At 40.7% G+C, this 23222-nt stretch overlaps 1 protein-coding gene across 1 annotated transcript in view; it reads left to right on the plus strand.

Annotated features, from left to right (window-relative positions):
* The window catches only part of LOC140706377 (leukocyte elastase inhibitor-like), an 88819-nt gene extending 65800 nt beyond the window's left edge, over positions 1 to 23019 (plus strand). The window contains exons 3-9 of the mRNA XM_078393079.1: positions 13385 to 13569; positions 14730 to 14819; positions 15642 to 15788; positions 17203 to 17320; positions 17828 to 17979; positions 18627 to 18797; positions 19000 to 23019. Of these exons, the coding sequence (XP_078249205.1) occupies positions 13385 to 13569; positions 14730 to 14819; positions 15642 to 15788; positions 17203 to 17320; positions 17828 to 17979; positions 18627 to 18797; positions 19000 to 19392 (1256 nt within the window). The 3' untranslated portion in view covers positions 19393 to 23019. The remainder of the gene's footprint in view (positions 1 to 13384; positions 13570 to 14729; positions 14820 to 15641; positions 15789 to 17202; positions 17321 to 17827; positions 17980 to 18626; positions 18798 to 18999) is intronic.
* The last annotated feature ends 203 nt before the right edge of the window (positions 23020 to 23222 follow it).

Below are 23222 nucleotides of genomic sequence, written 5' to 3' on the forward strand. Positions count from 1 at the left end.
TTGGTTGCCCATTCGGTTCCGCGTTGACTTCAAAGTTTTGATGCTTACGTTTAAAGCCCTAAACGGTTTAGGGCCTCGATACCTGGCAGAACGTTTACTCCCACCCAGTTCTACCCTTGTCACCCATGCAAGTCAGGAGGTGAGGCTGAGGAGCCTGACGCCAAGGGAGGCGCGTTGTTATGTTATGTGATATGTTATATGTTTAATTGTTTTATAGTGTGTGTTGTAAGCCGCCTAGAGTGGTCACAATTGACTAGATAGGCGGGGTATAAATGAAATAAATAAATAAATAAATAAATAAATAAATAAATAAATAAATAAATAAATAAATAAATAAATAAATAAATAATAGTGACATAAAAAAGGGAGGTATTCCTAATTATGTTGCTTCAGGACAAACCTACATTAGGTTGCAAAATTAAGAATGATAATGAAGTTAGTTCTGAAAAGGAAAACATCACTAACCATAGGCTCAGAGGCATTCTTTTTCTTAATTCAAGCAGCACCAAAGTGTGGATTGTGTGACCTTTAAGTCTTCCCCAACCTGATTCTTTTTGCCAACTCCCAAACAGCATATCAGGCCTTCAAATCTTCTGTGGCCCTTATCTGCCCAGAAGGGACAAACCCTAGACAATTATGGTAGCCATTTCAGAGTATAAGCGAGAGGACATTTAGGAGGCTCATAAATGTATGGCAAAAACAGTAGGGTTAAGGTCAGATTGCACTGGCAACTGGTCTAGGGAGATCATTTGTGCTTTCCTGTAAATATTGAGATCTTTCTATGATGTGCTGTGCTAATGTTTGACATCCTGTACTTGGTATGAGGGACAAGTAATGCTAGCAAGAAACATGCTATTCACAGCCTTTGAAAACCAAAGATATATCTGTCTGTGTTTTGCTCACATGTTAAAGGCCATGGTTCTTTATAAGCGTATACTGAGATCATTCAAGACTGGCTTCAGATCTGCGGCAAACCAAAGTGAAATGTCCCCTGGCAAACCTCCCCTAAAAATGAGCTTTGGTGGGCTGGCTTGGAGGAGGAGGTAGGATAAAGCAGCTATACCCAAGTCTAGGGGCTAGTTCAACCTCCCACAAATATGCAAGGGCGAGGTGATACTGGTAAAATTAAAATGGCAACTATACCTAGATGTGTGGCATGTTCAGATGATGGAATTTCTAGCTAGTTTCAGAAAATGAGATGGGAGGTAAATTTTACAAGTGAGTCCCACTATGATGTTGAGGTCTTGGCAGCTGTCTGAGGATGCTGGGTGTTGATACCAGGCCAGAGTGCTCTACATTATACATGCAAGTATGGGAGTGGAACTTTCTAATTAAATGCTTAATGACACGGGCATTGAAAAGCAGCCAAGGGTGTTTTGCTTGAAACAGTCTTTAAACGGACACCTGACCATAGGGTGCACTGCACATTTTATACATTACTCTAGAACTCTATATATGTACTTACATGGGAGACAGCTTCACTGAATTCAGTGGGGCTTACTTCTGAATAGGCAAAAATATGATTTTACTGTGACCATGTCAATTTCAGAGAGCCAGTGTGGTGTAGTGGATAAAGTGTTGGAGAAAGACTCAGAGCACTGGGTTCAAATCCTCCTTTAGCCATGGAAACTCACAGGGTATGTGTGGCAATGGTAAAACCATTCCTTAAGTATCTCACTCATCTTGAAAACCCTGTTGAGTTTTCAATAAGTCAGGGACAACTTGAGGGCACTATATCTGTGAAGATTCTCAGTCATCCAGGTGTGGTTGTCTGGAAGTTGAGTCATGGCAACTGGACTGCTTTCTTGTTAGTTTGAAGTGTTTTGCAACTCATCCAAGTAGCTTCTCGAGTCTGAGGAGAGTTGGTAGGAAATCCCTGATCCATCTTGGTTTCACTCCCCCCGATCTGATTAGGCTTATTAGATGGACAAAGGAATGGGGGTGAGGGATAATCCCACTTCTGCAGTCCTTTCTGACCCCTCTCTCAAACCACCTATCATCTTGGTCCAAACTGAATACATTTTTGTCATCAAATGATTGTTTTTTATTCTTCAAATGAAAGGACACTGCTGATTGTGGTCCTGAGCCATTGCCCTTCCTGTGCTGAGCCATTCTCCTGTTTAGTGGCTGTTCGGTTTCTCCAATGTAGAGCTCTGAACACTCCTCTTTGCATTGGACCACATATGCCATATTGCTCCTGTTCAGTACCAAAAGACAACACTTACTGTATGCACGTGGAATAGAAAAGGCATGAGAGAACAAAATATTTTGGGATGGCACTGAATAGCAAAGAAGGTGCAGAGTTATAATGGCAGGAGAGGAACGTTGTACAGGTAGAAGATATCCATGGTCCTACTACTTCAATGCTGTAGATCATTCAGACTATACCCAAGTAACAACCATGCAATGATATAGTAAAACTGGAAATCATAGCTAGATAGAAGTACTGCTAGCTGCTTCTGCCTTTATGTGCACAGAGTCTAACCACTCTAGAACAGTTCTATCAGGTCAGACTGGAAACCTTCACATAAGCAAATGTGACGCTTTGTTGGTGGCTGCTAGAATCCAGCAATGTAGCAGTTCATAGGATTTTGGCATATGCTAAGAGAATGAGCATGAGGGGAAGTAGCTTTCCTGTCCCATAATGTATCTTGCATCATAGTATATACCAGATCAACACGAACCACTAGGTGACTTTAAACCAGAAGTGGGCAACTTCGGGAGAGCAAAGAGTCATGCTTCAGATTGCCAGCAGCCAAAGGGGTGTGTGCTCCTTGCATATGATAAATATAATCAATGCAGAAGTTACACATTGTAAAGGTTGCTAAAAGTTTTTGTTAAGTGAAAAACAATCTCACTAAAATGGTTTTTTAATGGAAAAAGTCCCGTTGTAATCTCATTAAAAATGGAATGGGTATGGGATGCCTTAGGGAATCTTCAAAATGTGGAAAAACATTCTCTTGTGCCCTTGAAGGTGTGTAGTGGGGAAAGGGCCCCCTGGAGTGATGGGGGACTACAAGAAAACCTTTGAGGCCACATTTAGCCACTAAAAGTAATCTTGTGGAAAAAGTGACTAAAATAAGAGCAGATAGCAAGAAACGTGTCTCTCATTTTTCCAATGGGCCTGCCTCTGAGGGTGGAAATATGAAGAGCCTTCCTTGAAGATCTCAAAACCTGGGAAGGCTCACATGACAGAATGCAGTATTTCAAATAACACAAACCCATTTTGTTTATGACTTTCTAAGGGGGAGACTATATTGACAAATAATGCAGGAAATAATCTGGGATCGGGTTGGTAAGATTAGCATTGTTTTCCACTGACATCATGACACAGACATCAATGGGAATCAGCCTAGAGTTCTTCTCCCCAATCTATATTCTCTCTGTTGGTAGGACTTCTACTTTTTTTGGAATAAAATGTTTTTGCCCAGGTTTAGGCATTGTGGTTGCTTGAGCTGATGTGGAAGGGTTTGTCAGCATTCTGTTTGAAGCCATTCCTGCAGTGAGAGAGGCAGACAGCAGGGCAGCAGTGAGAGAGCCAGGACACCAGCTGTTTGCATCCTCTCTTCCAAAAATGTGGTGCCTGGGTCTACTTTCCCCTCCCTCCCCCTCTCCTTCCTTCCTTCCTTCCTTCCTTCCTTCCTTCCTTCCTTCCTTCCTTCCTTCCTTCCTTCCTTCCTTCCTTCCTTCCTTCCTTCCTTCCTTCCTTCCTTCCTTCCTTCCTTCCTTCCTTCCTTCCTTCCTTCCTTCCTTCCTTCCTTCCTTTGCACTGTGTCGTTCCACTCTAAGTCATCATCAGAATGGTGAACTGAGACCAGAGACAGGTAACACTGAAATAGATGTCTAAGCAGACATTGAATCCAGACATTCAGTAAAAGCATGAACTCAAACCCTTGAGCAGAGGGAGCAGGCTAGTCTCACTGCTATATCCTAACTCTCACATATATAAAGTGTTGGGGGAGGGGGCTCTTCATGTAATCACAAGTCCTGAAATATCAGTGTCCCCTGTTCTGTGACACTAACACTTCATATTTAGATCTCCACACAAAAGAGACACAGTGAAAGGGTCAAGGCTGTTCTGCTCCCTTTGCTCACAGGATTCGATTACTCTCCTTTTTTTCAGCTGAACTGGGTTTTAGAGAAACTGTTATAAGAAGACAGTCATATACAACCATTCCCAGGCTGCATTCTGGCTACAAAGTTCTGAACCAATGGAAGTTTCTAAACAAACCTTCACATGGTACATGTCATAGTTAGAGATGGGGGTATTATATGAATATTCCCACACATCCGCCAGCCCCGCCGACCCTGCTCATCCTTCCAATTGCTCCCGAGTGCTGTTCTCGCCCTGGTTGGCTAGCCACTCCTGGCAGAGGGAGGGAGGACGAGTCTCCCCGTAAGGCTGCCGAGTGGCTAGCCGAGTGGTGCTCTGGAGTGATTGGAAGGAAGAAAGGAGCTCCTGGCACTGCTGGACATGTGAGTGGACGGTCTGGCCCCAGGGCCGGGACCCTTGTTAACTCCAGCTGCACAGGGATATTCGTATACGAATATGAATACCCGCACCTCTAGTCACAGTAATTTCAACGGGATGTAATTAGACTACACATCTCTGTGGCCAGATCTGACATGCAGAAATGGGGACAGCTGAAGTGCTTATGAAGTAACATCCCAAAGCATGAGTACAAGGATACTGTCTAAAGAGGAAAGATTATGTAAAACAATTAAGTCCAGACTCTAAATGTAGCTAATCCTGCCACTCCCCAAGCCTGTATGTGAGGTTATTGCCAACGCTGCGTTTTTATTTATCTCTTTGAGGGTGCCATTACATTGCAATATACTCCTCCAATCTGAGGAATCATTTTTGTAAATACCCATTGGGGGTTATTTATTTTAAATTGCTCTACATCACACTGTTTTTGGCTGTGTGAATATTATTACATTCTCTGTGTAGGGGTGTTTTCTGTCCTGACATCTTAGTGATGTGTTTGAGGTGGTGCAGGATGCTGTCCCATTGGGAAATCAACCATTATGCCTGCTGTCTGAACTGTTTTCCTTTAAAATATGTTTTTTGTTCAAATAAACCATTTTACTTAGTGCTACATCGCATAGACACTGGATTATTTCTGTCTGCAACATTAATGCAGTGCCATACCACTTAGAATAAAAAAAGAGGGGGGAAATTAATTCCGGACAAGATGTTATGGGCAAGGACAGAATGCAGGCAGAGTCAGAACAGACCCATGGGTGGATGAAGTTGCCAGCCCTGGGTCTGTTTAAGGCTATTTAATATGCAGGGTAGTCCTCTGCACCAAATCCACCTTGTTTATTTAAGGCTGCCACACGAGGACAGTGGCAGCGATACAAAGAGTGTTTGACATGATACCATAATACCCTGACACTACTCTCAGATTATTTAGGAAACATTGTTGTACCCTGAGTCTTAATACTATCCTTCCCAGCACAGCACAGTTAAGTGACATGACATTCTGTTCCCTATTTGTACCATTTTCTGCTGATGCTTTTTCATTCTCAATGCTGTGAACATGCTTACTGAGACGTCTCCAGATTGTCTGGGCAGGAATATTTTCCTCTAAGGCTACTCATCTCTATGTATGTATAAAGTTTTAAGTTGTGAAATAGGGACAGACTCATATAGATCCTGTTGTAATTACTGCATATAAAAAAGGAAACATGGATTTGTTAACAAGGAAGCCCATTATTCAGTAGTTTTTGATACTTTGCATAAAAAGAATTATCTGAATTGTCATCAAGGTTACCTTGCCACTGACAATCTATAGGCACATCAGTCAGTACATAGCCTGTTTGTTTTTTCTATGTGACCAGGGTTTTTGTTTGTTTGTTTGTTTTTGCAAATGCAAGAAACTGAGGGGAACAAAATCAGAGGAAAAAGTAATCTTTATAGATTTTGAAGACTGACGTTCTATATAAGGGTATTTATTGAAATAGGGCAAGACACATAAAACCCCAGGGACCCCCAGGTGTGCTTCAACCACTGCTAGAATTAGAGGCCTCCTTCATGGATTGCTGCCTTGTCGTGGCAAAGGGGCTTGAGTAATTCAGAGAAGCTATGGGGTATGGAGTGCAGGGATACCCAAGACAGACAGGTCATAGTGGAAAGTTCTGACTAAATGCAGTCCATCAGGAACAGGAACTGGCAAGCCACTCCAGTATCTTTGCCAAGAATGCCCCATGATCAGAAACAAAAGGCTTAAAGATATGACTCTGGAAGATGAGCCTCTCAAGTCAGAAGGTGTCCAACATGCTACTGAGGAAGAGAGGAGGACAAGGACAAGTAGCTCCAGAACAAATGAAGTGGTTGGGCCTAAACTGAAAGAACGCTCAGCTGCGATGCTCCTGGAGGTGAAAGGAAAGTCCGATGCTGCAAAGAAAAATACTGCATAGGAACGTGGAATGTAAGATCTATGAAGCTTGGGAAGCTGGATGTGGTCAAACAGGAGATGGCAAGAATAAACATTGACATCCTGGGTGTCAGTGAACTAAAATGGGCGGGAATGGGTGAATTCAATTCAGACGATTACTATATCTACTATTGTGGGCAAGAATCCTGTAGAAGAAATGGAGTAGTCCTCATAGTCAACAAAAGAGTGGGAAAAGCTGTAATGGGATATAATCTCAAAAATGACAGAATGATTTCAATACGAATCCAAGGCAGACCTTTCAGCATCACAATAATCCAAGTTTATGCACCAATGCTGAGGAGACTGAAATTGACCAATTCTATGAAGACTTACAACACCTTCTAGAACTGACACCAAAGAAAGGTGTTCTTCTTATTTTAGGGGATTGGACTGCTAAAGTAGGGAGTCAAGAGATAAAAGGAACAACAGTTTGGCCTTGGAGTTCAAAACGAAGCAAGGCAAAAGCTAATAGAGTTTTGTCCAGAGAACAAGCTGGTCATCACAAACACCCTTTTCCAACAACACAAGAGGCGACTCTACACATGGACATCATCAGATAGGCGATACCGTAGTCAGATTGATTATATTCTCTGCAGCCAAAGATGGAGAAGCTCTATACAGTCAGAAAAAACAAGACCTGGAGCTGATAGTGGCTCTGATCATCAGCTTCTCATAGCAAAATTCAAGCTTAAACTGAAGAGAGTAGGAAAAACCACTGGGCTAGTCAGGTATAATCTAAACCAAATCCCTTATGAATACACAGTGGAAGTGAAGAACAGATTTAAGGAATTAGATTTGGTGGACAGAGTGCCTGAAGAACTTTGGATAGGGGCTCGTAACATTGTACAGGAGGCAGCAACAAAAACCATAAAAAAAAAGGAAATGCAAGAAAGCAAAGTGGCTTTCCAACGAGGCCTTACAAAGAGCAGAGAAGAGAAGAGAAACAAAATGCAAGGGAGATAGGGAAAGTTACAGAAAATTGAATGCAGACTTCCAAAGAATAGCAAGGAGAGACAAGAGGGCCTTCTTAAATGAACAATGCAAGGAAATAGAGGAAAATAATTAAAAAAAGAAAAACCAGAGATCTGTTCAGGAAAATCAGAGATATTAAAGGAACATTTTGTGCAAGGATGAACATGATAAAGGACAAAAATGGGAGAGACCTCACAGAAGTAGAAGACATCAATAAGAGGTGGCAAGAATACACAGAGGAATTATACCAGAATGATTTGGATATCCCAGACAACCCAGATAATGTAGTTGCAGACCTTGAGCCAGACATCCTGGAGAGTGAAGTCAAGTGGGCCTTAGAAAGCTTGTCTAACAACAAGGCCAGTGGAGGTGATGGAATTCCAGTGGAACTATTTACAATCTTAAAAGATGATGCTCTTAAGGTGCTACATTTAATATGCCAGCAAGTCTGGAAAACTCAACAGTGGCCAGAGAACTGGAAAAGATCAGTCTACATCCCAATCCCAAAGAAGGGCAGTGCCAAAGAATGCTCCAAATACTATACAATTGCACTCATTTCACACTCTAACAAGGTTATGCTCAAAATCCTGCAAGGTAGGCTTCAGCGGTATGTGGACCGAGAACTATCAGAAGTACAAGCTGGATTTTGAAAGGGCAGAGGAACTTGAGACCAAATTGTTAACATGCGCTGGATTATGGAGAAAGCCAGAGAGTTCCAGAAAAACATCTACTTCTGCTTCATTGACTATGCAAAAGCCTTTCACTGTGTGGACCACAGCAAACTATGGCAAATCCTTCAAGAATTGGGAGTGCCTGATCACCTTCTCCTTCTCCTGAGAAACCTATACGTGGGACAGGAAGCAACCGTTAGAACTGGATATGGAACAACAGATTGGTTAAAAATTGGGAAAGGAATACGACAAGGCTGTATAATGTCCCCCTGCTTATTTAACTTACATGCAGAATACATCATGCGAAAGGCCGGACTGGAGGAATCCCAAGCCAGAATTAAGATTGCCGGAAGAAATATCAACAACCTCCGATATGCAGATGATACCGCTCTGATGGAAGAAAGTGAGGAGAAATTAAGGTACCTTGTAATGAAGGTGAAAGAGGAGAGTGCAAAAAATGGTCTGAATCTCAACATCAAAAAAACTAAGATCATGGCCACTGGTCCCATCACCTCCTGGCAAATAGAAGGGGAGGAGATGGAGGCAATGACAGATTTTACTTTCTTGGGCTCCATGATCACTGCAGATGGAGACAGCAGCCACGAAATTAAAAGACCCCTGCTTCTTGGGAGGAAAGCGATGACAAACCTTGACAGCATCTTAAAAAGCAGAAACATCACCTTGCCAACAGAAGTGCCAATAGTCAAAGCTATGTTTTTTCCTGTAGTGATGTACGAAAGTGAGAGCAGGATGATAAAGAAAGCTGACTGCTGAAGAATTGATGGTTTTCAACTGTGGTGCTGGAGGAGGCTCTTGAGAGTCCCCTGGACTGCAAGGAGAACAACCGATCCATTCTGAAGGAAATCAACCCTGAGTGCTCAATGGAAGGACAGATCTTGAAGCTGAGGCTCCAATACTTTGGCCATCTCATGAGAAGACTCCCTGGAAAAGACACTGTTAGGAAAGTGTGAAGGCAAGAGAAGGGGACGACAGAGGATTTGATGATTGGACAGTGTCATCAAAGCCACCAACATGAATTCGACCCAACTCTGTGAGGCAGTGAAAGACAGGAGGGCCTGGCGTGCTGTGGCCCATGGGGTCATGAAGAGTCGGACACTACTAAACGACTAAACAACAACAAAAGAGTCAGAGGCAGGAAACAAAATAAAGTACCCTCTGAAAAGTGGGATTCTCCTCTCAAGTAAGATATTTAGCCTAGCTTTGCTGAAGATATGCATTAAAAAAAAACAGAACCCAACAACTACAGCAGTGAATTATAGCTAATTCCAGTTTTTTTTTAAAATGGGGAAATGACAAATATTATGAGTATGTGGCCTGCAATGGGTCCCAGAAGTGGAATATTGGCCTATGAATCCACTGAAACTACTCACTTCAAAGAAATCTTTCCCTCACATGCATGCACATCTCCTAAACTGAGTATCTTGAAAAAAAAATGCTGTGCAGGGCTGTGTACGTCTATGTGGAGATACATAATGGCAGGTACTCCCAAAAGACTGGAGATAATGCCGATGCTGGAGATGTGACTCTGACCATCCTCAGTCGGAATGTGTTTGTGAGTTTACTGAGTGCTGTTTCCAAGGGCATTCTGAGGAACCACCATTTGGAATTTTCTTATAGGTTTGTGCTTGAAATGTTTGCCATACTATCCCTAAAGCCTTCCTGAGGATATGTTCTCCAAAATGTGAATGTTCCTTATGTTTCCCATACCATACATATGCATGCCATCCCATTTTTAGATCATGTCCCTCTAATTTCATAAGTCATTGATTTTCGAGAGTTATCCATTCTTTTATCCAAGTCATAGCACAAGCCTTGTAATATAGTAACCAATTCGGTTTCTTAGGCTTCCAGACAAAATTTAGTGTCAAGCTGTCCAGGTCCTTAAAATATTTAAGTTCAATAGTATTGGAATATTTTAAAATAGGAGTGATAGTTTTGGTAAAATCATCATTTTTATTGTTGATATTCTTCTCATAAATGAGAGTTGCAATTTGCTCAATTCCTCAAGATTTTTCTGAATTTATTTCTGTATTGCTAGATAAAAAAAAAGATAAAACTGTGGGTTTCTTTGAGGGCAAAGTTCAGGTGGATAGACTGTGGATATATACTGATGAGAAAATAATTTTAAAAATTATACATATTTATTGGAATATGATCAGAGGATGAGAGGGTGAAGGAGATGATGGTAAAATGGGCAATTTTTTTTGGATATAACATTGGTATTGATGACTGGACTAAGATGTGGAAAGAAAGTTATAAGATGATTAAACCAGTAAACCTTAGGGAAAATATCCTCAAAATGTTTTATAGGTGGCATTATACACCTGTAAGACTGGCAAAAATATCAGAGGATAACAGCAATATGTGTTGGAAGTGTAAAAAAAAATGCAGGAACGTATTATCATATGTGGTGGACATGTGAAAAAGTAAAAAAATATTGGACACAGGTGTGGGAAATAGTGAAATAAATTACTCAGCAAAAAATTAGATATAAAACCTAAAATGGCATTATTGAATATCATGCCAGAAATCAATGATAAGAAAATGAAATATTGTCTAATGTACATACTCACAGCAGCCAGATTACTCTGGGCCCCAAAATGGAAAAGTGAAGACGCCACAATGACAGAAGAGTTGCTAAAGAAGCTATGGGACATAGTAGAACTGGACACACTCTCAGAAGCATTGCGGGAACAACCAAGAGACTATGTAAAACAAAGCTGGGAACTAATATATTTTTGGGCCCAGAGGAGGACAGCAGTTTAGGGCAAATTTGATTATATATGTATATGTATTCAGTTCACACTGGAAACCCAGCTGGAGAGAACAGAGAGTCAAACGAAGCTGGAGTCTCTGACTCCAAAGGGGGGAAGGGTTAGCTTAGTAGGAGGGTGTTTTTTTGTTGTTGGTGTTTTTGCTGTATGTTTTGTAGCATATTAATTCAATAATTAAAAAAAATATTCCGTGCATGTATAGCAAAAATAAAAACAAAGGAGCTGTGGCATCGTAAAGACTAACCAATTTGTTTCACTGTGAGTTTTTGTAGATCACAATTCTATTTCTCAAACAATTCAAGAGATTTCAAGCTTCCAAGGTCTTCTAGGCTTTACATAGCTCCTTATTTCTACTCTCCACTGGCTGAGTGGAGATAAGAAGAACAATCACAAAATAGTAATTTCAGAGTCATTTTCACTGGTTGAAATCCAGTAGCAAGTCACAAGTGGACTAGGTCCATTGAATCAATGGAACTTTATTTCTACATGAAAGGGCAGGTGCCCATTCTATTTACCTAGAACTCTATAAACTCCTTCTAGAGATGGACATGAATTGCTGTTTCAGCGGTTGGTGTCAGTTCGGCTCTCTGGTTGCATAGCTGTTCTGCAGGTGCCCCATCTTCTCAGCTTCTGACTCCTCTGGTGGGCACCCACATATGAGAGGTACCTTCTCCAAACAATAGCTGAAATGCTGTTACTTTGTTATGCATAAGGTAAAGGTTCCCCTTGACAATTTTTGTCCAGTCGTGTTCGACTCTAGGGGGCGGTGCTCATCCCCGTTTCCAAGCCATAGAGCCAGCGTTTGTCCGAAGACAATCTTCCGTGGTCACATGGCCAGTGCGACTTAGACACGGAATGGTGTTACCTTCCCACCGAGGTGGTCCCTATTTATCTACTCACATTTGCATGCTTTTGAACCGCTAGGTTGGTGGGAGCTGGGACAAGCGACGGGCACTCACTCCATCACATGGATTTGATCTTACAGCTGAAGATCTACAGACCTAACAGCACAGAGGCTTCTGCGGTTTAACCCGCAGTGCCACCATATCCCTTTGTTATGCATGGAGAAGGCAAATAGCAAAACATTCAGTCGCTTCTAGCTGGCAATTAAGGAGTCCCTGCTGGGATTCTTTAGTATGCACCAAGCCAGCATGTGTGCATGCTCATGAGAATCCCAGCAGGAACTCATTAATTGCCAGTTAGAAATTATTGAATATTATACTGGTTGCCTTCCACATGTACAACAAAGCAACAGGATTTCAGCCAATGTATTGCTTCTTTTGGTGGGAGGCAGAGGAGAGATTTTCTAGCAGGTCTTGGTGCCTGGACATTAAATGTCATCACCAGCATATTGAGTTTAGACCAGAAGCATAGTGGTAACCAGTGGAATTCAGTTACCATTGTTGTTGTTTAGTTGTTTAGTTGTGTCTGACTCTTCCTGGCCCCATGGACCAGAGCACGCCAGGCCCTCTTGTCTTCCACTGCCTCCCGGAGTTTGGTCAAATTCATGTTGGTAGCTTTGATGACACTGTCCAACCATCTGTGTCGTCCCCTTCTCCTCTTGCCTTCACACTTTCCTAACATCAGGATCTTTTCAGTTACCATAGCTTATAAATTTATGAAAATCACCATTTAAAGACATTTGGTGGCCATATAATCTTGCAGAGAGTAGCCTACAGCAGACTGCCAAATTGTTTGTATTTTTCATAGCACCTGCTAGCATTCTAAATAGTCCCACGGGGGCACAATAAGAGGACTATAACAGTAAACCTTAGCACTTCTAATGGAAATCCTGACTTTGTCCACGTTGTTCTAGTAGGGTTTTTTTGGTGGAATTTGGGGAGAAGGATTTTGTTGTACGTAGGAACATTTATGATAGGAACATTTTAAACGGCCCTTATGTGCAGTGCTTGTGGTTCAGTAGTTATACACAAGCCACCTTCACAGCTGAAAGAGGCATGTGTCAAGAGGGTAATAAGCATGCTGTCTGCTTTCATATATGAAACAGATAACACAAGGTTATATGATGGTATTTAAACGAGCTGATTACAGGTGTCCAGTAAATTCATTACAGTTTTCATTATGTAAATAAGAGTTAATGAAACTTGTTGCAGATGTAGAAATGCAAGCATGTTTAATAGCTATGGGGGTGTACCGAGATTCGTATAAATACCAGGGCTTCACAGTAGAAGGGCATCACACTCAGTTTGCAGTCTCTGATCTTCACTACTGAAGCCAAGGTAAAGATCTGTCGTTTTCACCTGTCAGGTATTCTTCTGATATCCTTGATGTTTGTCTTTATACAGAATGAAATGATTTTTTTAAAAACATCTTCAAAACTGTGGCTTGGATAAATGGATAGATGCATCTTTGTGTATACCTTACCTGCAGAAAACAAAACAGACCAAAACCAAAAAAGCCATTTTTTCAATGGTTTGAGTAGCAATAGTGATCACAAAAGAGTTTTCATTGAGTAGAGTACTGGATGTTTTTCTTCTTCCCTTAGAGCTTTTGAACTTCACCATGATCACCATGTCTGAAGCCAATGCTAAATTTGCCACTGACCTTTTCCACCGACTGGCTGAAGAGCATCCATGTGATAACCTCTTGTTCTCCCCTGTGAATACTGCCTCTGCCCTGGGCCTGCTTGCCTTGGCATCTGGATGTGAGCAGGCTGCTGACATTGAGAAGGTGGGTGTCCTCAAACATCAGGGACAGAGCCTCCAAACTCAGCTCATTGGCAAATGACTTACCATCATTGACCCTCACAATACCATCACACTATTGTATGATTGCTGATGGCTGAATATCTCAGTGGTCTAGGCACCTGGCTGCATAGCCAGAGGTTGGCAGTTCAATTCTCCATTGTACCTCCTAGGGCAAGAGCCAGCCTGTGTAGCCATGGGCAAGCTGCGCAGTGCTAGAATGCCCCCCAGAAGAAGGGAATAGTAAACTGGTTTTGAGTATTCTCCACCCTGAAAACACTGAAAAGGGTTGCCATAAGTAAAAAAAAAAAAAAAAAAAAAAAAAAAAAAAAAAAAAAAGACTTCAGGATTGATGATAACAGTTTGCCTGTATCTGACTAAATAGCACATTCCACATCTGCTTCTGCCTTAGTAAGAGAAGAATTGAAATGTGAAGCACACACAATCCTTTTTCCAAATTTTAAATGCACTTTGAGAGGCTTTAAGACACAAATCTCAGTGTCTTTGTTATAGTATTTGAACTTCTGCTAAGCCAAGAACAGTGGTCATCTGTAGCACAACAGTAAATTGTGACCTCTCAAGAGGTCTTTTCTGTATCAAGAAAACTGTATTTAGTCCTCTAATTTGAACTACTCTCATATGAATTACACATATACTTATTAGCTTTTATAGACTTGGGAGGCAATATATTCCACTTTTGCTATATGCTTCCAAACCCATTATATTGTGAAAAGGTATGCTAGCAGTTGCTGCATTCATCATCTTTACTTGCAGCCTCTGTATCTTTCTACTGAAAAACACATATGGATTTCTCATATATCTTTTGTTCATTTGTGTATATAGTTCTCTGAATGTTTTTTAAACCATTCAGTTTATTATTACTATCCTAAACATAGCATCTTATACAAGGATGCCTAAGGATCTCTGTGTCTGCTATGAAATCTGTAGATGACATCCTATCCATGTGTAGAGACTTTTAGTCAACACACACTCATATACACACAATGTCCCTCCCCAGTTTTTCAGTCCCAAGGCAGCCTGATGCTGAAATCTCAAGGTAGGTATCTTGAGTGCCTGAACAGGTCAACACAGACATGGATCAGTCATTTGGCATGATTCAGATCTTGTGTCACATTTTCATTGAAGGTCCTGTACTGGGATGAACTGAAAGAGTGTGGTGCATCCAGAAACCGAAGATACTTGGGACCAATCAGAAGTTTTGCACGATCAACAAAGGTATCTATCTGTCTACAAGGAGCGTTGACCAAAGATTTGCAGTATTTTCCCATCTACATCCATCTTGTATGTCTGCATTATTTCCAGCTATTTCAGCATTTAACTCTACCCTGGTTGGAAGAGACATTTCCCAAGAAAGAACAGGGCATTTGCTTTAGTGAAGCCTTAGCAGGAAAGAACAATTATATTTTTGCCAAAAACATTTCCAACAGAACATTCATGCAATTGGCAATCTCTCTTGGAGTATCATGGTGTTTACAGCATACTTGGGAAATATATTTGCATTTCCTTTACATTATTCTGTGTGTGTCTCAGGGTTTTTTTAAAGAAAAATCAGATATATCAAAAGCTTAACATGGCTTTAAACAGAAGGGATTTTTTTAGCTCTTCCTTTTAAATAGACTGAAGATGTAGAATCTGTTAACGCAAAAGGGTCATGCTTTCATTGCAGGTGCAAGAAAAGACTCAGGTCTGCCCCAGACCTAAACAGGTTCCTGCACCAGTTAGGCCCCGTCCAGAACCAGCATGCCCCATAGCAAGACCCCATCCTGAACCAGCCCGCCAAGAACCAGCATGTCCTAAACCAAGACCCCATCCTGAACCACCATGCCCCAGACCAAGACCATGTCCTGAACCAGAGCAGCCACCTTGTCCGGAAAGAGTAAGTGGCAAAATATTTGGGGAGTTTAATTTTCATATTCTTCATTAATACACTGCATAGTTTAGTAGACTATGCAATGGTTACTTATTCCTTGGTAAAGGGAGCATCAAAGCATGATCAACAAAGTGGTGTTAGAATTTACTTCCCTTTTTAATTATTAGCATGTTCCAGAATATGAATGTGACACACCTCAAGGAGTCCATACCGCATTCAGCAAGATCCTGGCTGCTCTTCATGCACCCAGCACCAACTATGCTCTGAGTTTTGCCAACAAGCTCTATGGGGACCATGCCATCGACTTCATTGAGGTAACTCTCTGATTTTGACTCTCAGGTGGGATGCATTGCATTGTGGTGCCTAAAATCTCTGATTACCTGGACAGGACTGAGGGTGTGATCACATCAGGAAATAGACGGTATTTTCTATCACTTAGTGATAGTGCAATCTATTTACTGGCAATCTCGTGATGTACAGGGAATTGTGCTCCAGCCTGACCTCAATCCATGCCCAAGATAGACCTTTTTGGTCCAGTGTAGGGCTTTTATTTTTGGGGGCTCTGCTGGAGCAATTTCACCCCGCAAATGAAAGGGTCGCTTTACAAAAGATGGTTTCCTGTAAAGTAACCTTTTTTTTTGATGCAATCAGACGTATGCCTTTCCTATCATCTGATTGCACTCTGAGTTGTAATCTATGCGTGCTCACCTTTTACATCCATCAGGAAAAGCTTTTTTTCATTTCCAGCCTACTGTAAGAAATTTGATGCTTATTTCTTTTACTACCTTTGCCATCAGCAAAATCCAGAGTTCTGATTTTGAACAGAAATAGAAGGCAATGTAGAAGAGTAGTTCTTCTCAGCAGCTACTTCTGCTTTGTGGAATTATCTCCCTAATAGAAGTCACTCAGCCAATCTTTCTCTTAGCATTTATAAGTCAAAGAAAAATATTTCTATTTTTGAATTCATTGAGGACAGTGAGTTGTGTTTTTTTATTTTTTATTAGTTTTTATTACTACTACATTAAATTTGTGCATATTAAAACATTGTGTTACATGAATTTTGTTTATACAGTAATTGTCTGTTATTCCATTCTGGCGTCTTAATCCCTTCTCCGTCCTTCTAACCATTAATAGAACAAATTCCACATTTTAAAGTATTCTGACTCTTCTTTCTCCTTAGTGTAAGTCTGCCCATTTCCGCGCAATCTAAAGTCTTGATTATCTCTTCTTCTGTTGGTACTTTTTCATTTTTCCAGTATTGTGAGAATGTAATCCTAGCTGCTGTCAAAATATGAAGTCCTCTGGTAAAATACCTAATAAGAACAGTACTGGTTTAAACTCTATATGTTTTTTTAAGTATTTTAACCAGCCAGGTGTATATTTTGGTCCAGAATTATTTTAGCTTTTTCACAAGTCCACCATACATGATAATACGTACCCACTTTTTGATCACATTTTCAACATTTACTAGACATATTAGGAAACATTTTTGCTAATCTAGCAGGTAGTTCTCTTTATACAATGTCACCATTGTTATTTTACAATTTCTATTCCACAATTTCTGCCATTTCTCTAGCTCAATATTGTACCCCAAATTTTTAGCCCACCGCACCACTGTGTTCTTGATATAGTTTACATTAGAGAGATGCTTCTGACTATTCATCCATCTTCTTATGCTTAAATATAGTGAATCAAGGATCTATTTTTTTTTCTTCTCTTTGTGTCCAGAAATTCATTTACTGTGCTCTGAAACTGTACTGGACAGATGTGGCCGGAGCTGATATCCACAATGCCCCAGAGGAAGTGAGGAGAATCATAAACCTTTGGGTTGAGGTCCAGACCCATGGTAAGAGCTGGCTCGTCTCTTGCCACCTCTTCCTGACATGTACTGAAGATTTTAAGAGGAAGTTTTGTTGTTGTTTTCATACACACAGCCAAAATAATCTCTTTTGAACCAACAAGAGAGAATGAAGATTGACATTTTCTAAGATTAATCAAAGACTTTTTGTTCAATAGCAGTATGTTTCTTTCATAAAAAATGGCTCAAACATTTATTGTTGCATGACCTGTATAGTACTTCCCCTGCCCTGTGCCTTTTATGTGTTGTATTGGCCACATTGTCTGGGGAATGGAAGGTTTTGCAGTTCCAAAACATCTGAAAAGCTGTGCAACATTGATCTAAACTGTGAATCACTGTGAAACACTGATCTAAACTTTTCTCAACAACTAATAAAGTTGTATTCATATATTTATCTTACCAAGAATGAATTTACAAGATGGAATTATTTGCATTGCCTGCTCAGCTTTATCGTCCACAAAGAGTATATCCATCTTTCCTTCATTCCTTTGTAAGGTAAAATCAGGGATCTCCTCCCCAAGGACAGCTTTGACTGCCTTGCCCAGCTGCTGCAGGTGAATGCTCTCTACTTCAAAGGACAATGGGATGTGAAGTTTGACAAAGAACTCACTGTGGAAGCCCCCTTCTATGCACATCATGGAAATGCGGTGAGTTTTTAATCTGTGCATAACTTACAATGCCCTCCTTTCAGACAGAAATCAAAACAATTTCTTGAGGTAAACTCTGCTCTCTCCAAACTTCCTTTTTCTCTTGCCGTTTCTATCAAGGCTGATTTGTTCTCTATTTCAGCCTCACAAGCAGCACTTCCTGGCCTGAGAGTTTTAGAGGGGACATCCGTGTATCATTACACTTTTTCATAGCTCATAATTCAGCACAAACACTTATTATCTTTCCTCACAGCCTTAAACCAATTCCTCCATGTGAGGCTTCTCTCGCCTTTTCTGATAGATTGCAGGTAAACTCTGCTTTTTCCACATAATCTTTTTCTCTCTTAAAGTTTGAGCAAGGCTGGGTGTGTTGTTGTTTTTTAGCTCCATAGATAATGATAATTTTAATTCTACCTTGCCTGAGAATTTCATGGGAGAGATCCTAGCACCATTAAACTTTCCTTGTAGTTCATAATAAAGAATAAACATCCAAACATGTAGTCTAAGACTACTTCCACATGAGACTTATCTTTTTCTATCATGCAGATATGGCCACTAGGTTTTGCAGCTGAACTATCTTAGCTCAAATATCTTAGTCCAGGTCTAATTTGTTTTTTTCCCCCACTTTCCTTTTTTTTTTTTTTTAGCAAAGAAATTGCCAGACTGTGCTGCTGATGAACAGGAAGGGCATCTACAACACTGCAACGGTTGATATCTGTGGTGTTGAGGTGCGAGTCCTGGAGGTCCCCTATAAGGACAATGAAATGAGCTTCTTTGTACTGCTCCCAACTGACTGTAGCCCCGAGGCTCTCCAACAGGTAATATATATGCTCATCCCTAGGTTCTTATCTGTAGTGTTAATCTGGCTAACACTTTTATAGGCCAAGCCATCATTCCAACCACCTGTGATAATTTAAATAATCCAATCCTATTGGTGTAAGAAATTGTAATCAATTTGTGGTACCCACCTTTCTTTGTGGTTACATCTGAATCTTGAGTCATTTCTGTTTGCTTTCCTAGCTGGAAGATTCACTTACCCACGAGCACCTACTCAACTGGTCGTGTCAGCTGAAGCCTGCCGAGGTGGACGTGTTCATCCCTAAATTCAGCTTAGAGAAGAGCCTTTGTGCCATTGAATATTTGGATCTGCCAAACCTCCAAGATCCAGAAAAAGCTGATTTCTCTCGAGCAACTACCACTGAGAAAGTGGCCCTCACCCAGCTGGCCCATGACACCTTCATTGAGATTGATGAAGAGGGTGGTGAGGAAGCACAGCCCCAACGTTGCTCCAAGGATAGGCGCCCACGTCGGGAAGCTGTGGAGGTTGTGGCTGACCATCCTTTCCTGTATTTCATTCTGCACAATTGCACCCAAAGCATCCTTGCCCTTGGCAGGTTTGCTAAACCAGAATAGAGGAGCAGTTTTGACCCACGGAATGAAATCAATGGAAGACGAATATGGAAAACCCTTGAAAGGAAAAAGCATTCTTCTAGTTCTATTTTCTCTTTACCTCATTCTCTGCAATGCCAGTCATTGCATAGATTTGGGCAGTGGCCATATATGGTGTGTGGGAGTAATTTCTATGGTATGATACTGCTTGAAAGGCTTTTGGTGTTTTCTGCAGTCTTTTGCTTGTGCCATTTTACAGTGGTTTGTTTTTTTTTAACATTATCCTGCACTGTGTTGGGAGAAGTTTCACAAGCCCGTTTTATTAGATTCTTGATAGGGGTCCAGTCTCTTGTTGGGAGTGAGGCCACCTGAGTAAATGGCAGTGAAATATAAGACTTGGTGGTTTTTGCACTGTTATATCCAGAGAGTTTTATGTTTGATGCTAACCACCACCACCACTACTACTGCTACTACTGATGATGATGATGATAATAATAATAATACAATGACTCAGTGATGGAATCAGGAGTCAGAAAAAAGTCATTTTCTCCAGATTCTGATACAAAATTATACCAACAACCATAATGTCCTGTTGGTTCTTGGTATAGTTTGCCTGGTTGATCTAAACTCACCCTTATAATCATTTTATTCTACTTGAAATCAGGCTACTCTCATTTACTTATACTAAGAATCCATGGTACTTAGTTCTGAGTCTCCAAAATATAGGATGAACTGCTGGAGCCAGAGGCTGGGAGTTTGATTTCCCACTGTGCCTCTTTGACAGGGGCTGAACATGATGATCCATAGGGTCCCTTCTAGCTCTGCAGTTCTAAGATGATGGTGGTTATTGTTATTATTATTGGATCTAAACAGTGCAAATGGCAAACATTACCAGTAAAAATCTAACAATCTTTTCTTTGCAATATATGGAATCTTTGTTACTTCTAACCTCCAGCTCTCACCTGTAAACTGTAGCTTAACGATGTCTTAATAAAGAAAGCATTTGAATAAAAGTGTGTTCTGTAGTTTTCACTAACACTCAAGATGTTGCACCATACAAGTTCTCAAGGATTCTTGTTAATTTGAATATTGAGCAAATCTACTGCTGATGCTTTTATGTGTGGATTCCTGCAGTTCCTTCGAACAGGGTCTGTTATGGAATGATCAGAATGTTAGGATGCATATTCTGCTCAGCTACATCTTTAGAAAAAAAATCATAGAATTGTTGCAGTTAGACACACAACAAGGTGAATACAAAGTTCTGTATAGCACATAACATTCAGATATCTGTGAACATGAAGAGCGTAGGACTTTTGTTAAAAAGCCACTAAACTTGAAGTATAAGGGCTAGAATGTGTACACTTCTATTCAATTCAGGTGCTCATTTGGCATCCCCAAAGGGGATCTAAGACCTAGAATCTTTGCAACCAAACCTAGACCTAGATTGAACCTGGTATTTCAGTTATGCTCTCATACCAGGTATGCTCTCAGAGTACATGCAAGCTCTCCCACGTGTTTAGGGACACTCCCATAAGGGATCTTTGAACTATGGAAATAGTGTTTCTTGACAGAGATAGGACTGAGTAAATCACACTCTCACAGAGCTATTCATAAGGGTAATTTTATTAAATACAAAATGAAAATTTAGCACAGATTTACAATAAAATATTTAACTAGTATGGGAAATATAGGTTCGAAAGGATTCAACGTCACCTGGCTGAAAAGGTTCACAGGAAGGATCTTTCCCTAACACACACACACACACACACACACACACACACACACACAGAGAGAGAGAGAGAAAAGTGGGGTTAGATTGGGGATCCACCAATGTGTGGGGAAAATACTCCAGAAAATAGATAAGTGTGACAAATATTATCTCTCCTTAGACTGTCTTGGACTATAGTGTGTTGGAACTCGAGCTTAGTTGTAGGATTCAGGCAGCAACACAGGAAGAAGAATCTGTTTCTAAACCTGAACTGGAAGTGAACTGAACTGAACCTGAACCAATACGGTTTTATAGGGTTTTTTGCCATGCCCTGATCTTAATCTTTGCCCACCTGGCTAGTCCAAAGGCCTTGGACCTAGAATTTGCTAAACAGGAAGAAGAAGATTGGGAGACCATTCTAGGATATGTGCTCTCCCAGAGCTCCTCTTAAAAGGAGGGCTATTTTGTGAGATGACTCTTTGGCTAGGGGCATTCATGTCTTGTGTAATTTTGATAGGGGTCATTTAGATCTATCTTGCTGTCTTTTCCTGTTGGGGGCTGGCTCTTGAGACCTTTGAGGCTTCTTCTCCTTTGCCACTGATTTAGTCCTACACTTGTCCTTGACCTGACAAGTTCTCCAGTTAAAACAGTTTGTGCGTTCACATCCATGTCTTAGTAACAGCGAGACTCTGCAGGGATGTTCTGCAAACATGGCTAGTTTGTTAACAGTTACCAAATGTGTGGAACCTCAGCAGGTTCATACAAACAACTGTAATTTGGGTGAGTATGTACAAAATTCCATGAAACTTGGCAACATAGTAGACTTCTAAGAAGTGACTCACTGTGTCAGACAGAAGACGCACAGCTTTTCAAGTTTGGATGCCAGCCACAGCCAAAATATATTCACTCTCTTTGCTGCAGCTATTGACTGCTTATTTTTTTGCCAGTCAAGGAACTGACATCCCTTGACTTACCTCACCATGAGTGAAACAATGGTTCATTCTCATCCTCTGAAGGAAGATGGGATGTTTAAATGCTTGTGCCTTGATACCCAGATATGATTAAGTCTATTTGATTATATCTGGAATTAACCCTTTAAGGGATAAATATTAGCTGTGACAGACCACCACAGACTCAAAGTACCAAAGAGTCTTATAGTGAATGAAGACATTGTTTGAGTGTCATATGTTTGACTTTGAGAGCCATGCATTGATAGCCCATTCCACCTTGCAAGAGAAAATATTTCTCTTGGCACAATTTAATCACATTTTTTTCAGTGTGCTTTTATTACTACATCCGGTCCAATTTTCTCTTTGAAGTTACTGTGAAGATTTTGAATTTTTTTTTTAAAATCTCATATTGTGTCTTAGTGTGTTTTATCTATTACACTGGTGATTTTCCATTCAGAAAGGTCACTGTGTAGTTTGTTAAAAAAATTTTTTTGGTAAAATTGATAAGAGATTTGCTGTTAAGTGCATTATATACACAGAATATAACAGCATAGCATATGGATAAAGACAGGTAAATTGCCCTTTATTTTTTAGTGATGTGCTTCAGATTCAGAAATTATTTGAGATCCAAAGCAAAGTGGAGATATTTATCAATTTTTGAACCAATCCAAAGTGAACCAAGCTTTTTTAAAAAACTTCTTTAAAAACAAACAATACTCTTTGGGAAAACAAAAATAATGTTGCAACAGGAAAAAGGGAAGCCCAAAGTAGGAAGAGATCTACAGGTCAAGCACCAATGAAAAGCTTGGTAAAGGTAAAGGTAAAGGTTCCCCTTGACAATTTTTGTCCAGTCGTGTCTGACTCTAGGGGGTGGCGCTCACCCCGCTCTTCAAGCCATAGAGCCAGCGTTTTGTCCGAAGACAATCTTTCCGTGGTCACATGGCCAGTGTGATTTTAGACACGGAACGCTGTTTACCTTCCCACCGAGGTGGTCCCTATTTATCTACTCGCATTTGCATGCTTTCGAACCGCTAGGTTGGCGGGAGCTGGGACAGGCGACGGGAGTGTTACATACAGCACTGATGTTACCTGTCTGTCATGGGTTTGGAGGGAAAGTTCCATCCTATGGGGAGTGGAAGGCGGGACATCAGGAGGAGGGGCTGTACTGTATATATATGGGGATCCTGTGTGGAGAA

The sequence above is a fragment of the Pogona vitticeps genome, chromosome 4 (genome assembly GCF_051106095.1).
Source record: "Pogona vitticeps strain Pit_001003342236 chromosome 4, PviZW2.1, whole genome shotgun sequence".
In the NCBI taxonomy this organism is placed as follows: Eukaryota; Metazoa; Chordata; class Lepidosauria; order Squamata; family Agamidae; genus Pogona; species Pogona vitticeps.